We start from the raw sequence: 16810 nt of genomic DNA, 5'->3' as shown, positions 1-16810 counted from the left end.
AAACTGATGATGTGCCCTGTAAACTTTCACTCAATCCACAATAAAAACCTTAAATTAAAAAACAAACAAACAAAATGCACCTATTTAGTAGTTTCAGTGGTTTTGCAAATGATTTTTGGTATCATTATAGTTGGCTCACTATAGTGAGGTATTGAGATTCAAGTCTTTAAACAAACAACTTTGTTTAACATTAGAACTTTCTTACTTCACTGTGAACCACATTTTTTGTTTGTTTGTTTTTCTTCAGTGTTCTATCTGATCGGAGCTGTTTAAGAGTTACAGCTGGTCCCACCTCCCTGGATCTTGATGTTAATGTCCAGAGAACTCTAGATAACAACTTAGCAACTGAAGCTTATGAAAGAAGAATTAAGCGCCTCGAACAGGAAAAGCTTGAACTTAGTAGAAAGCTCCAAGGTAAATATATTTTTAAGTTATTTTTTTCCCTTTTAGAATTGGACTCAGTTACAATGTTATGAGCTAATTATCCCAAGTAATTGTTTTATCTTTAAATTGTTTTATAAAGTGCAATAAAAGGAAGTGCGGAATACATAATTAACAGTAAACAATAACAAAATGACATTTGTTGTTAGTGGATAATATGTTGCATAGAAATGTGTGGGAATAAATCATACCTCTGAGAGAGGAAAATTAAACTACCAAGAAAAAGGAACTATTTCCGTCCAGTACAAGACTTCAGTGACTCTTCTGTCCTATTCCTTCCATTCTGAGAAGTTCTCAGGCTTGGCACACTGCCCTTTTCTATCACATTATTCCTGTTATAGACTTGATGATTTTAAAATGCACATAGATGAACCTTTTAATACTCTGACTTCTTTGTTTCTTATTTCTCAGGTTCACTGACCTTGTTCTCCATCATTAACTGACCATTCCTTCCCATGGTAGTAAAATATATATTGAGATTACAATAACTAAAACACTTCATAAATATCAGTGTCACACAAAGCCTCCATAATTTTCTGCTCCTAATTTCATAGCTAACGCCTTCTCCTACCTTACCAACTCCCTCTTCTATCTTACCACCATATTCCTTTAATTCCACCATTACTTATAATTCTATTTCCATTTCACTGCTCATGATCATTATTAATCATAATTATATGTCATCAGCTCTGTTGTTCCTCTTTCTCTTGTCAAACTTCCTTGACAGAACCTTACTCTGCTTATGAACAACCTTACATTGCAGCTATATAGTTCAAGGTAACTGACTTAAAACATGTAATACACTGACAGATGTCACTTCACGTTCATAAGCACTAATCTCAAGTGGGCTCTTAATGCTGCCTAGAAATCCTACTCTTTTTCCCTAGCCCATTACTTACTGTATGTTGCAAAGTCCAGTGCTCATTCTTTAGTTGTTATCTTTTAACATAGCAGCAGCATTTGACCCAATTGTTTATTTCCTCCTGAAAAGTCTTCCTTCATTTGGCCCAGTGGGCAATTTACACATCTAGTTTTCTTTTTCTCTGTAAGTCTGTCTTTCACATATTCCTTTGCAGAGGTCTTCTTAAGTCTGAATGTTTGAGGACCCCAGACTAATCTATGCTTTCAGTACCTCAGACCAAAAACTTTAGAGTCTTTCTCCAGTGACTAGTCCCTCCTGACAATATGTCCAAAGTATGAGAGATGAAGATTGGCCATCTTGGCCTCTAAGGAGCACTCTGGCTACATTTCTTCCAAAATGGATCTATTGGTTCTTTTGGCAGCCCATGGTACTTTCAATATTCTCCTCCAACACCATAAGTCAAAAGCATCAATTCTTCTATGGTCTTCCTTATTCACTGTCCAGCTTTTGCATACATATGTTGTTGTTGTTGTCAGGTGCCGTCAAGTGGGAACCGAGTCATAGCGACCCTATGCACAGCAGAAGGAAACAATGTCCAATCCTGGGCCAACCTCACTACCGCTGCCACACTTGAGTCCATCAATGATGCCACCTGGCCAATCCATCTTGTTAGGGGTCTTCCTCTTTTTCTCTGACCCTTCACCTTACCCAGCATGACATCCTTCTCCAGCGACTATTTCCTCCGGACAATATGTCCAAAGTAAGAGAGACGAAGCTTAGCCATCCTGGCCTCCAAGGAGCACTCTGGCTGCACTTCTTCCGAAACAGATCTATTGGTTCTTTTGGCAGTCCATGGCACTTTCAGTATTCTCCTCCAATACCACAACTCAAAGGCATCAATTCTTCTACGATCTTCCTTATTCACTGTCCAGCTTTCGCATCCATATGAGGCTATTGAAAACACCATGGCCTGGGTCAGGCGCACCCTAGTCCTCAAGCTGACATCTCTGCTCTTCAATACTTTAAAAAGTTCCTGTGCAGCAGATTTGCCTAATGCAATACAGCATTTGATTTCTTGACTGCTGCTTCTGTGAGTGTTGATAGTTGATCCAAGAAGAATGAAGTCCTTGACAACTTCAATCATTTCCCTGTTGATAAGAATGCTGTTTATTGGTCTAGTGGTGAGGATTTTTGTTTTCTTTACATTGAGATGTAATCCACACCAAAGGTTGTGGTCTTTGATCTTCATCAGTAAATGTTTTAAGTCCTCTTCACTTTCAGCAAGCAAGGTTGTGTCATCTGCATGTCGCAGGTTGTTAATGAGTCTTCCTCCAATTCTGATACGTTTTTGTTCATAGAACTCAGCTTCTCGTATTATTTGCTCAGCATACAGGTTGAATAAATATGGTGAAAGAATACAACCTTCTCACACACCTTTCTTAATTTTAAAGCATTCAGTTATTCCCATGTTCAGTTCAAACAGCTGCCTCTTGGTTCAGGTACACATTCCTCATGAGCACAATTAAGTGTTCTGGAATACTCATACTTCTCAATGTTGTCCATAGCTTGTCATGGTTCACACAATCGAAAGCCTTTGCGTAGTCAATAAAGCACAGGTAAACATCTTTCTGATATTCTCTGCTTTCAGCCAAGATCCTTCAGACATCAGCAATGATATTGTTCGTTCCACAACCTCTTCTGAATCTGACTTGAACCTCTGGAGGTTCTCTGTCAGTGTATGATTGTAGCCATTTCTGTATTACCTTGAGCAAAACTTTACTCGCATGAGATATCAAAGAGGTTGTCTGATGACTTCTGCATTCCGTTGGGTCACCTCTCTTTGGAATGGGTACAAATATGCATCTCTTCCAATCAGTCGGCCATATAGTTGTCTTCCAAATTTCTTGGCCGAGATGAGTGAGTGCCTCTGTGCCGCCTCACTTTCTTGGAAGATTTCATTGTTTATTCCATCAATTCCTGGTGCCTTGTTCTTTGCCAATTCTGTCAGTGCACCTTGGACTTCCTCCTTCAGTATCATTGGCTCTTAATCATATGCTACCTCTTGAAACAGAAACCATTTCCTTTTGGTACAGTGACTCTGTGTATTCCTTCCATCTTCTCTTGAGGCTTTCTGCATCATTCAATAATTTGGCCAGAGAATCTTTCAATAACAAAAGTCGAGGCTTGAATTTTTTCTTCAGTTCCCCCAGATTGAGAAATGTGGAGCGTGTTCTTCCTTTTTGGTTTTCTGATTCCAGATCTTTGCACGTTTTGTTGTAATATTTGGCTTTATCTTCTCAAGCTGATCTTTGAAATTTTCTGTTAGCTCTTGGACCACCTCATTTCTTCCATTTGCTTTAGCATCTCTGTGCTGTAGAGCAAGTGTCAGTGTCTCTTCTGACATCCATTTTGACCTTTTCCTTCTTTCTTGTCTTCTCAGTGATTTTTTTGCTTTCTTCATGTCTGATGTTCTTGATGTCATCCCACAACTCTTCTGGTCTTTGGTCTTTAGTGTTTAATGTATCAAATCTGTTCTTCAGATGGTCTCTAAATTCAGGTGGGATATATTCAAGGTCATATTTTGGCTCTCGTGGACTTGTTTTCATTTCTATAGAATTTCTATAGAAAGGAGTATATTTCTATTATTTTTAAATTTTAGAATATGACCATATTTATCACTCTTTTTTTAAGAGTCAACACAGACTGTTCAAGCTCTACAGTATTCAACTGTTGATGGACCACTAACAGCAAGCAAAGATTTAGAAATAAAAAACCTAAAAGAAGAAATTGAAAAACTAAGGAAACAAGTAACAGGTAAATTTCTGTGGTTTACCCATTAATAAAGTTTGATAGATTTTTAACAATTTTTTATTTGCACACAAAATATTCCTTGAATACATGTTATGTATTATGCCATATAAGCTAATATACCAGCAAGGAAAATGCAAATAAGAATGGTTTCTGCTCTCTAGGATCTCACATTTTGGTCTGAGAAACAGGTAAACCAATATTCATTGCAATGCATGTCAAAAAGGATATCAAGAAAAATAAAAAGAGATATATGAAAATTGTAAAGGAAGAGTATGTAAGCTAGATTTGGGGAAGGAAGGATAACTCTTTTGGAAAACCTAAGTGAATTTGTGCTACAGAATTGGAATTTGGCAAAGAATATAGGAATGGGCAAAGGTATTAGGATTAAGGAAGGGCACTATACAAAGGAATTAATAAATAGTCATCAAGACTTGTGAAAAAAAACCACATTTTTTGTAATATAGTTTTTGGTATGCTGCGAAAATTAGTTAAAAGTTCCTGATTTTCATTCATTCGCACAACAAACATTTATTGAGCACCTATTATGTCCCAGCTATTGTTTTAGGCTCTCAGGATACAATACTAAACAAAACAGACAAAAATCCTTGCTCTTGTTCAGTACAGTTACTGGTTGGAGGGTGGAAGACAGACAAGAAGCAATAAATGTATAATTATGAAATGATAAAACATGTTAGAAGATTATTTGTTTTTGTTGTTGTTATTAAGTGCAATTGGTCAGTTCTTACCCATAGTTACCCTGGATAGGGTTTCTGAGGAGTGGCTGGTGAGCTTGAACTGCCAACTTTGCAGTTCAAAACAACTTCGCATTAACCCACAGTGTCACACCAGGACTCCTAGAAGATAAGTACTTTAAAATATCAGAATAAGGAAATATATTAGAAATGCAAGATAAGGAGTTTTGTGATTTTGCATGGTCAGAGATGGTGGCATAAGCAAAAGCTTAAAGGAGTTAAAGGGTTTAACCATGAAGCTCTCTGGGAAACACATGGTCCTTCACAGAGGACTTGGAGCACTCATCTGACTCCCAGAGGTGAGCAGAATTTTTCTAGAATACTCTTTCATTGAGGTTGTGGTCTTTTAATATGGATCTAGGCTTTATTTTTTTGTTGGGGGGAACAAGGTTAGATCTTTCAGTACAGGTTCCTCATGAACACAATTTAGTGATCCAGAATACTCATTCTCCACATTCTTGTCCATAGCTTGTCATGATCCACACAATCAAAAGCCTTTGCATAGTTAATAAAACACAGGTAAACATTTTTCCAGTATTTTGTACTTTCAGCCAGTATCCATTTGATATCAGCAATGTTATTATTCATTCTGCATTTCTTCTGAATCTGGCTTGAAGCTCTGGCAGTTTCTTGTGGTGTACTGTTGCAGACATTTTTAAATTATCTTTAGTAAATTTTACATGCATGTGATAGTAATAATACAGTAATAATACTGTTGGGTCAGTGCTCTTTGGAATGGACAAAAATATGGATCTCTTCCAACCAGTTGGACAGTTAGCTGTCTTCTAAATGTGTTAGCATAGATGAATGATTACCTCCATTGCTGCCTCGTTTGTTCAAAAATTTTATTTGTATTCCATCAATTCCCAGAGCCTTGTTGTTTGCCAATGCCTTCAGTTTTTTTGCAAAATCTTCTTATTGTAAATTGAGTTAAGGTTTACAGGTAAGATAACCAGTCTTACATTCTACATGTAATATACACTTTGTTTCATATCAGTGATTGCAACCCCCTCAATGGAACAATAGTTATCCTGCTTCCTCCCTGTGGCCCTATTTTCATTCCACCCAATTTCCCGTCCCTTCTCACCTTTGTCCTTAGGTACATGTTGCACCTTGATTTTGAATGATTTACCATTCCATCATTCATAGTTAACATACCGTATTAGTGTTCATCTTACCCCTATCTACGTTGGCTGAAAGTTGGGCCATAAGCTTGAGCTCCTTTCTAGGCCTGAAAGGTAGTCGAGGGCCATAGTCTTCGATTCCTCTTATCTCTTTTTAACCAGTCAGTCTGCTTTGTTTGATAAAAATAACTTTTAGTTTTGTTCCACATATTCTGCTGCTGTATCTGGAACCTTATAATGTGATTCCTTTTAGTGCAGTTATTAGTGGTAGCTGGGCACCATCTAGTTCTTCTGGTCTTAGAATTGTGGAGACTGATGTTCACATGTTCCATTAGTCCATTGCACTAATTGATTGCAAGCAACTTAATTTCTCATCACCCTTCTTTCTTCTCCATATGGAGAGACAAATAGCTGTACCTTAGACTGCCACTCACGAGCTTTTAATATCCCAGGTGCTACTCACTAAAGTAGCATATAGAACATTATCAGATTCCTGCTCCAACCGCGGGTTACTCGAGGGAAAGGCGAGGATGAGTGATCAGGCAAGGGACACATGCTGATGGCAAATGACAAGGTTTATTATAGCAAATGTGACTTATATATTGCTAACAGTTTCGTTTTCCTAGCAATGACTCACCTCTTGGTAAGTGAAACTAATCTCAACCTTCACCACTAGATGGCACCAGTGCTGGCTCCTGACATCTCCCCCTTCTTTATTTATTCAAGGGACGTTGCCTGTCTTAGGTGATCAGTGCGAGTCCCCAGTCTTACCTGTCATGGATACTCATTGCAGCATAAGGCAATGGCTCTGTCTTAGGTTGACTGGGGGGTCCACCAATCCTTACCTGTTTTTGGCTACACGTCATGCATGTGTCGGGGGAGTGCCTTCAGCTGGAGGCCGTGAAGACGACTCCACAGTACCTTATACTGGTTAACCACCATTCGAAGAAGGAAGGGAATGAGGAGACAAGCAAAGATGACAAATATGCCAATAGCTAGAATGGGACCCCACAATTGAGAGAGGGAGGGAATAGTAGGGAACAAATTTTTAAGGTTGCAAAGAAGTTGTTTAGCTAGTTCTGCAGGTTTGCTGTGAAGCTGGGGGGCATAATGCATAGCAATTATTTGTGCATGTAACTCAATCCATTCTCGGCTGGCATTCTCAGCAATCCATACTCTGTGCAGATGGGCCTGCACTATGGGCCAAGGGAAGGCCGAAGCATTATACACAAGCTTACTTACACAAATGGAGCGATAATCAGCATGGCATGCAAGGCGTTGCCAGACTATGACTTGCTCCAAGGTATCCCCAAGTAAGTTAACTGTATCATACAGTCCATTCAAGCGATGTTCAATGGCCAGATCAATCTTTTCTTGCCAGTCCCAGTTGTAGGTAACATTGTGTCGGGGTCTGACCTCGACATAGTTGTGTCGTTCACGAGTGTTTGGTTCACGAGGAGGGGAGATCCAGCGGCGATAGGGATAGCGAAAGAATACACAGACAAACAGAAGAAGGGAGACAATGAGGCACCCCAAAGCCAGGGTGGATACATCACTGGTGGGCAAGCTTGGGACTACAGGCATCATGGCCTCTGCAGGCAGCACCTCACTGCCCTGCAATCTTTACTGCATGCCTTCCAATCCGTAATGCACACCTGGGGAGGCCCGGGCCTCTGCTTTATTTAGGGGAGGAGTTTCACACCAAGCTAAGAGGGACTAAAACAGGATACAGCTAACATCAGTAATTTTTCAGACATTCAGGTAACTACATTGTACTTCACTGGTTCGAATCCCAGGCCAGCAACTTGGATTCTCAGGCCCAATTAACATATCTATAGCCCCTGAGATCAGTTGGGGGAAGGTGAGAGTTCTGCAGGAGACGCCCAGGTGAATGGGCTGCACCTGGAAAAGGGATTAGGGAGGATGGGTTCTTTGTCTATAGAACAAAGAACCGAGAAGTAGCTAAGATATTTTTAGTTAATCCTTTGGAGAAAGGTTTAACCTTGCAACCTTTAGTCTCGGCTTTAGGAAAATATCACATTTATCTGTGGATTTTCAAAGGCTCCAGTGTATTAATTTAATATATATACCTGAATATTAAGATGAAAGTAATTTTCCATTAACTGCCAGTGGCCTCATTTGTTACACTCAGCCCTAGAGGGCCTCGAACCTCTGACTAGTCTTACACGGTCTGCAACAACATTGTCCATCAGCTCGTTGACAGTAGCTGCAGTCTGAATTTCCTGAGTAAGTCAAACTGTGTTGGTGGTGAGGGAAACAAGCAAGGTGATAAAAGACACTATACCCATTACTATAAGTCCAAGTCCTTGGTTTGATCTAGAAAGCAATGTGGTAAACTCATTGACAAACTGCAGGCCGGCATCATCATACCACTCTTGGGAGATGTTTACTGGCAGCAACACATAGGCTGGTCTTTGTAGGACTGCAAAAGACATGTTAGGCGCTAGGGCAGCGACCCATGAGGTGAGGTTGCACCCCGTGCAGTTTAGATGAAATTTCTCATACCTTCCCGATGAGGTGGCATTCTTTATAGTAAGAGGGCCTACAAGGAAAACATAGGGCTCAGGGAGGAAGAGAGATACATGGAGGGAAGAGTTAATGGTGTTATAATGGCAGTTTTTAGACCTGGAGCAGGCTAAGCACTGCGTCATGTTGATGGTGTTGTAAAACGGCTTGCACAACATGTTCATCATATTGTTGTTGTAGCAAATTGGTTTAGTGTAACTAGCCCCGCTGTAGTTGAAGGGCTTAGTTTCTTGTTGAAGATGTCCCGCCGAGGGGAGGTTCAAGCCAATCTCCGTGTTATTCACATAGAGGGGAAGCGGTGACAGATTCTGTTCCTTCCAGGACACGGGTCTCGCCAGTGGGGGATGCAGGATGACAGCCCAATGGATCGCCGCCTGAGTCATCCACATGCCGCACAAGGCGCTCAGAAATCCAATGAGGACCAGGTTCATCCTGTGGGAAAACACAAACATCACCTCTTCCCCATATGAGAACAGGGTCGGGCCCCTTCTATGTGCCCGTTAGGGCATCTTTCCATTTCACCATAAGTTTCGGGGTGCTTGGCTCCCAGTTGCTGTGCCTATCTGCAGCCGTCTTTTTGAGGAGCCATCAGTAAATATAACAGGGGCTCCGGGAATTGGCTGCATTTACAAACTTCTGACACAAGGTGGCGCTGTTGGCCATACCTTGTGGGAGGACTTTCATTGTAGGTATTCATGGGGATGGCAGCAGGAGAAGGAATCTTAGGTTGTAAAGCTCCATTGCTTTCCATGGAACTATTGACTTTACGGAGGTCTTGGAGCAACCTCCATTTGCCTGATTTTTTCTTAATGACAAAAATAGGAGAATTCCAAGGAGAAGTGGAAGGTTCAATATGTCCTGCCGTCAGCTGCTCCTGCACTAATAGCTGAGCTGTTCTAATCTTCTCTTCTGAGAGTGGCCACTGATCCACCCACACAGATCCAGCGGGGCTCTGGGGGAAGGGGAAGGGGTCTGGTGCGGTCACGCCTCTCTGGCCGCCCCTCTTCTCGTGCACGCCGCACCTCTCTGGCCGACCTCCCCTCTCCTCTTTTCTCTTCCTTAACTATCTCTTTACTAACTGGATAAATAGCAGGCACGGCAGAGGACGGAGGATCTGGCCACAAAACAACATCTCCATCAGAGTCACTGTTTTCTTTATCTATGGCCTCTTTCTTAAGAGGACTAAAGTTGGGGTAGATGTTATCAGGCGCGCTGGGTGCGGATGGTTTTATTTCTTTTTCTGGGCTTGCCAGACGGTCACTACTGAAAGTATCAGCCGGCACGCGAGCGGGCCCGTTCTTGGCATAAAATTCTTGCAAATCATGTCCTATCTTATTCCATAATTTTACATCTACAATCCCATCTTCAGGGAACCAAGGACAAACTGTATTTACAAAATCTATAAATTTACAAAGCTGACCATGGTCTACTTTTACTCCTCTGGTTCGGAGCATCTCTATAAGCATATTTACATACCGAGCTTTTCCCAGTTTATTCCCCATTCTTACCTGATCAGATTGCCCTCACTTCTTTTAATTGTCCGTACAGCCTTATTCTTTGGGGTCTCTTTTAGAGGGTCCTTCACTTAATCTCTCATACTCGAGCCCTACGTTGGGTGCCACTTATTGGATTCCTGCTATGACTGTGGGTTATCGAGGGAAAGGCGAGGATGAGTGATCAGGCAAGGGACACATGCTGATGGCAAGTGACATGGTTTATTATAGCAAACGTGACTTACATAGTGCTAACAGTTTCATTTTCCTAGCAATGACTCACCTCTTGGTAAGTGAAACTAATCTCAACCTTCACCACTAGATGGCACCAGTGCTGGCTCCTGACAGAACATTGTCTGTAACATGTGGACTATGTTATAGCAGTTGACCATTATGTTTCCTGAGACTATGGTCCTTAGTCCCTAGGCTCAGCTATTCATTGCCTTAAGATGTTTGATAATATCAATGAAGTTTTCAAGCTTTTGCCAACTGTATTCTCCACCACTTTCATAGTTGTTTACAGAAAAGGTGAATAATCATGTACCAATATCCTCTTTCAAACTCTTGTACATTTCTGGGATGGATGGGTAGGTAGGTAGGTAGGTAGGTAGGTAGGTAGGTAGGTAGGTAGGTAGGTAGAAAAATAGATAGATAGGTAGCTGTTGATGTTGTTGTTGGTTAGTTCTGTCAAGTCAATTACAACGCATAGTGACCCTACTTAGGGTTTCTGTAGAGTAGATGATGAATTTGAACCATCAGCCTTGCTGTTCAATCTAACCTTGGGGTCTAGTGCTTATCTTACAGTTCTACATCAGGACTCATATAAATACATTTGTTGTGGGGTTTTTTTTTTGTTGTTGTTAAGTGCTGTCAAGTCAGTTCTGACTCATAGTGACCCTGTGTAGGATTTTTGAGGAGTGGCTGGTGAGCTTGAACTTGTGACCTTGCAGTTCAAATTGATCTTGTGCCACACCAGAACGCCTATATACATATATACATACATATATGTGTATGTGTGTATATACACACATACACATATGTAGTCCTGTACATTCATCCTGTGTCTCGATGTATGTATCTACACACACAACACTGTTGTCCCAAGATTGTATATATATCAATATTTACTCCTATCATCTTTAACTCATACATACCTCCCTGCATCTTCACCAAACTTCATTATTCTGCCACCCTCCCTCTTTTTGTATACTGCCCTCCGCCTTTGTGTGTTTTATGTGTATTGCCCTCCCCATAATCTGAACTATCCATGTGGGTACCCTCTCCCCTCCCTACCACCCCTGGTAACCACCAAAGAATGTTTCTTTTAGTCTGGAAACCATTTCTTAACTTTTAAAATGCTGGTCTCATACAATATGTGCCCTTTTGTGATTGACTCATTTCAGTCAGCATAATGCCTTCCAAGTTCATTCAAGTTACAAATTGTTTCTCAGATTCATCATTATTCTTCATGGTTGCATAGTATTCTATTGTGTGTCTGTACACAAGTTTGTTTATCCATTTTTCCGTTGATAGACACTTAGTTTGTCTCCATCTTTTTGCTATTATGAATAGTGCTGCAATGAACATCGCTGTGCATATATGTGCTTGTGTCCTGACTCATTTCTTGTGTGTATACTAAATAGAGCGATTGCTAGGTTATAAGGTATTTTATTTCCAACTTTCTGAGGAATCGCCGTACCATTTACCAGAGTGGTTGACCCATTGTACATCCCTACCAGCAATGTAGAAGGGTCCTAGTTTTTACCATACTCTTGCTAGCATTTATTGTTTGGGGTTTTTTTGAATTTCACTGTTAATATTGTTGTGAGATGATGTTTCATTATTATTTTGATTTGCATCCCTCAAGGTCGGCAGTTTAAATTTAACAGTCACTCCTTGGAAATCCTATACAGGGTCGCTATGAGTCAGAATCAACTCAACGACCCTTAATAACAACATGTATTTGTTGGCTGCCTAGGTGTCTACCTTGGTGAAATGTGTTCTTGTCCTGTGCCCATTTTTTAATTGGGTTGTTGGTCTTTTTGTTATAGAGGTGTCGTAGTTTTCTGTAAATGTTAGATATTAGTCTGTTGTCAGATCTGTTGTTGGAAAAAAAAATGCCAATCTTTGGGCTCCCTTCATACTCTTCCCCACCCCCAACTTTTTTTTGTGAATTGAGTAAAGATTTACAAAGCATATCATCAGTTTTATGTTCAATAAATCATATACTTTGGCTCATTATATGGTTGCAAGCCCCTCCATGTTCCAACAGTTAGCAATTTTTATCTCTGTTCACGTTAACTATTGCATTCCTCCATGTGTCTTCTTCTACCTTTGTCCTTCTGCTAACTTCCCTCTTGTTGTATATTGATTGTCCTGTCACCCATGATAACATGTTTCTACCCTCTAGCCAATGAATAATTTTCCTTCCCTTTTCCTCTGTAACCATCATAGATGATTTCTTTTATCAAGAAAATCTTTTTCAACTTTTTAAAGCATTGGTCTCATGTTCCTTTATGGTTGACTAATTTCACTCAGCATAATGACCTCCAGGTTCAACCATGTTGTGAAGTGTTTCACAGATTCATCCTTATTCTTCAACTTCTTGTAGTATACCATTGTGTGTATGTATCAAAGTTTGTTTAACCAGTCTTCTGTTGGGTACAATTTAGGCATTCTCCATCTTTTTTATAAATGTCTTATACACAGCATAATAAAGGGTCCTGTTTTCCTATTCAGTCTACTCTCTGTGTCTCTTGACTGGTATATTTAATCCATTTATAGTCAGTGTAATTATCAATAGTTATGAATTGATTACTGTCATTTCTCTTGTGTGATTTTTTTGTGTGTGTGTCTGTATGTGTGCAATGTTGTTGGTTTCTTTGTTCCACATAAATTTTCTATGCTGAGTTCATTTTGTTTGTGAGTTTTCTTTTCACTTTTATTTCTTTTGTGTTCATGTTGACTAAATCTAATTTTCCTCCATTTTTATTTTGATGTGCAGGTGTATTATTTTTCTTTGACATTACCCTGTAATGTTTTTATTTTTCTCTCCTTAAAATTCTCTTTTATCTTGAAATCTTCTTGACTTCCTTGCTATTTGGAAGTTCTATATCTGCACTATTTCCTCTTTTTGCTTTGTAGTTATCTTCATTATACATTGATATGTCTGGTTCCCTATTTTCAGTCTTGAAAGTTTGTTTTACTTTAATTACTTCTGTATCTTGATTGAGTTCTGGGTGGTGTTACCATGTATAATAGTCACAGGTTGTTTTCTGATGTTGTTGATTCTCAATCCAAAGAACACACTTTAGCATTTTTTGTTAAGTTGATCTGTTCATTATAAATTTCTGATTATCAGGAAATTTCCTAATTTTGCCATTGTATTTGAGGGACAGATTTACTGGGTAAATTTGGTTGGCAATTTTTTTTTTCTTTCAGTTTTGTATATGTCATCCTATTGCCTTCTTCCATGCACAGTCTCTGCTGAAGAAATGCAAGCTAAATGTTGTTGGTTTTCCTATGTAGATAACTTTTCATTTTTCCCAAGATTCTTTTTTATTTTGGAAAGTTTAATTATGATATGTCTTGCTGAATTTCTTTTGGGGTCTTTCATATTTGGGGTCCATTCAGATTCTTGTATATTTATCTTCTCATCTTCATGATGTTAGGGAAGTTTTCTTCTAAACACTATTCAACAGTTTTCTCTGCACTTTTTATTGTCGCTTCCTGTTCTGGAATTCCAATCACCTAGAAGTTCATGGTGTCCAACCTAACTCTTCATGGTGTCCCACATAACTCTTAGACTTTCTTTACACTTTTTCAGATTGTTCTGCTAACATGCTGGTATTGAGAGATTTATCTTCAATTTCACTAATTTGGGCTTCTTTTGCTTCGAAGCCCTTTCAATGTATTATCCATTTCTGAAATCTTAGTATTAATCTTCTGGATTTCTAATTGCAAGTTTTGTATTGTTTCAAAATTTGAGTTCATCTGTTTAATCTTGTAGTGTTTTCTTGAATTCTGGTTCTTTTTGTGTTTGCTTTACTTTCCGCAATCTTTTTATCAATCCATTTAAGGTACCAAATTTCATTCTTGTTAATTCTTTTTCAGTTAGCTCCATTACCATTTTTCCCTATAAAAGGTTTTCTGTCTCTGCATCTTGATCATTTGTTTGAGCCATTCTCTCTTATTTCTTTTTGTGAGCTAAAATTGTCTGTTGTTTCTGGGGCATTGTGGGATAATTGCATTAGTAAAAACAAACAGTGCAGTTGTTTGGACCCAAAGGGGAGAAATCTCTGGGGGTGGGTTTCTGTATTCAAGGAGCTCATGAGGTGGTTGTGGAAGGGATATTGACAGCAGAGTTCCTGGCCCTAGATGGAATTATTAGCCTCGGTGTTATCTAGGTACAGAACACTCAATCTGGAAGTAGTTCTGGGGGCCCTTGGTAGATCTGGTTTCAACATGGACGCTTGGGGCAGGGTGACTGGTTAAATGATAGGCTGGTGGCTCTGCAGATTTTGTAGGTCTGGAGCCAAGCCCAGCAGAATACAGGCACCAAAGTAGTGCAACCACAGTGGCCCTGCTAGTCCCCACCTCACACTTGTGTGGCTTCCAACCACATGGCTCCAAACTCCTGGAGAGCTGAGTTTGCATTGGGGGTGGATGAGGGTGTAGCCTGCTACCCCTCTGGTCACCAGTGGAGTGTGGTGGGGGGGGGGGAGTAAGAAATTGCACCTTTACCATCGCCTGTGCAAATGTGTACTGCCAGGCCTCCTGGTGCCTTAAGATGGTGGAGCTGAGTCTGACCAGCTGGTCACCAATCATTCTCCTTCTCTCACTGTCCCTGCTCAGCCTCTCCTCCAAGCAAGTGCTCTGTTCACTTCTCTGACCTTTCTTCTGAAGTTCAGGGTGCCAGAATTTTCATCTGTGTATGTTTTATTTGGTCTTTCATATCTTTTTGTATAGGTTCCATATAATGTGTCTGCCTAGTCCATCCTGTTTCTGGAAGTATTCTCCTTTATCTGTTTTAATTTATTGTTCCTGTAGTGCTTTTCCGAATACTTCCTTGTTTTCCTTGACCTTTCTGTCAGTCATTTTGAGGTACCTAAACATCATTTTCCTGATTTTTTTTTTCAAGTAGCCCAGTGCCTCTTTTTCCTTAAAAACATTTTCAGCTCTGCCTCTTGTTCATTTGTTTCAGCTACTGTATCTTGTTTCTTCATGTGAACAGGAATTATCTGCTGCATTCAAGCCATGGGTTTGTTATTATATTTGTATTAAGTTGATGAGTGTACGTTCATGTAGTCTTAGGCACTCACCAACTGCCTCATGGTAGATGGCTGAGGCAGGTCTGGCTGGCTGCCACAGCTCAGTAGTTACATCCTCTTTTGCCTCATCTGCTCAGTTCTGTCTCCCAGTTAGTACTTGATACACTTCTCTATCCCTTCATTTGAAGTTCAAAGTTCTAGGAATGTCCTCTACATCTGTCTCATCCAATTTTCCATATCCGTGCTGCAGAGGGTCTGCAGAGCCTTTCTGCCTTGCCTATTTCCTTTTATTACTTCGTTATTGTTTTCATTATAAAATGATATCTCTGTTCACTATTTTCAGTGTTACAGCTTTGTTTGCTTTAAACACTTGTATATCAGCGGTGCAAACCAACCAGTTGCTCTTCCTAAATCCTAAGCATTGTCGCTGTGAGTCAGAACTGACTCAACAGCACTTATCAACAACAATATCTCTGGATTGAGTTCTGGGGGTGCTACTGTAATATATGTTAAACTCAGGTTGTTGTCTGCTTTTATTGAGTCTCAGTCCAAAGAACTCTGTTTAATATATTTTTGTAAAGTTGGTCTGCTTATTGGAAATTTCTTGATTTCACCATCATATTTGAGGGACAGTTTTGCTTTGTGTATGATTCTTGGTTGGCAATTTTTTCCTTTCAGAGTTTCCTTTCAGACAAATTTCCCATTGTCTTGCCTGCATGTTTTCTGCTGACAAATCAGAGTTTAGTCTAATTGGTTCTCCTTTGTAGGTAACTTTTATACTTTTTGAAGTTACTCTCAGGATTCTTTCCTTGTTTTGGTTTTGGAAAGTTTGATCATGATATGTCTTGGTTATTTTCTTTGGGGGTCTGTCCTGTTTGGAGTTTATTCAGCTTTTTTAATACTTATTTTTTTTTGTCTCTCATGATGTTAGGAAAAATATTTCCAACAACTCTTCATGAATTTTTTTCTGTGATTTGTTGTTTGTTTGTTTGTTTTATTTTGTTTGTTTCTTCTTGTTTTGGAATTCCAGTCACACATAGCTGTTGTTTTTAATGGCATCTCACATTTTACTAGAATTTTTTACTTTTTTTCAAGCGTACTAGTACTGATAGATTTGTCTTCAAGTTCACTAATTCTGCCTTCACCTCTTCTACTTTGGCCTTTCAATGCATTATCCATTTCTGAAAGCTTAGTATTAATCTTCTGAGTTTCTTTTTGTCAGTTTTATATTGTTTCTCATTTTTTCCCCATTAATTTTGTCCATTTGTTCTTGTAGTGTTTTCCTGAATTATTCTAAAGAGTTATTGACTGTTCTCCTTGCTTCTCTTAATATTCCTCATATGCTGTTAAAGTTACCTAAATATCCTTCTTTTGAATTCTTTCTCAGGTAATTCCAATACCTTTTCTCCTTCAGGAATGTTTTCTGGCTCTACATTTTATTTATTTTTATTATTTTTTTTAGAAGTTTTTTTTTTGTGTGTGTGTGTGTGTGTGTGATAGTTTACATGGG

General features: G+C 39.5%; 1 protein-coding gene across 3 annotated transcripts in view; it reads left to right on the top strand.

Moving 5' to 3' along the window:
* The window catches only part of CDC42BPA (CDC42 binding protein kinase alpha (DMPK-like)), a 628044-nt gene that overhangs the window by 344813 nt on the left and 266421 nt on the right, over window positions 1–16810 (top strand). For all 3 annotated transcript variants that reach the window (XM_006871264.1, XM_006871263.1, XM_006871265.1), the window contains 2 exons: window positions 248–414; window positions 3995–4117. In XM_006871264.1, the coding sequence (XP_006871326.1) occupies window positions 248–414; window positions 3995–4117 (290 nt within the window). The remainder of the gene's footprint in view (window positions 1–247; window positions 415–3994; window positions 4118–16810) is intronic.

The sequence above is a fragment of the Chrysochloris asiatica genome, unplaced genomic scaffold (assembly GCF_000296735.1).
Source record: "Chrysochloris asiatica unplaced genomic scaffold, ChrAsi1.0 scaffold00165, whole genome shotgun sequence".
NCBI classification, from domain to species: domain Eukaryota; kingdom Metazoa; phylum Chordata; class Mammalia; order Afrosoricida; family Chrysochloridae; genus Chrysochloris; species Chrysochloris asiatica.
Note: the sequence above shows the minus strand (reverse complement) of the source record. Positions and strands in the feature narration are given on the sequence as shown.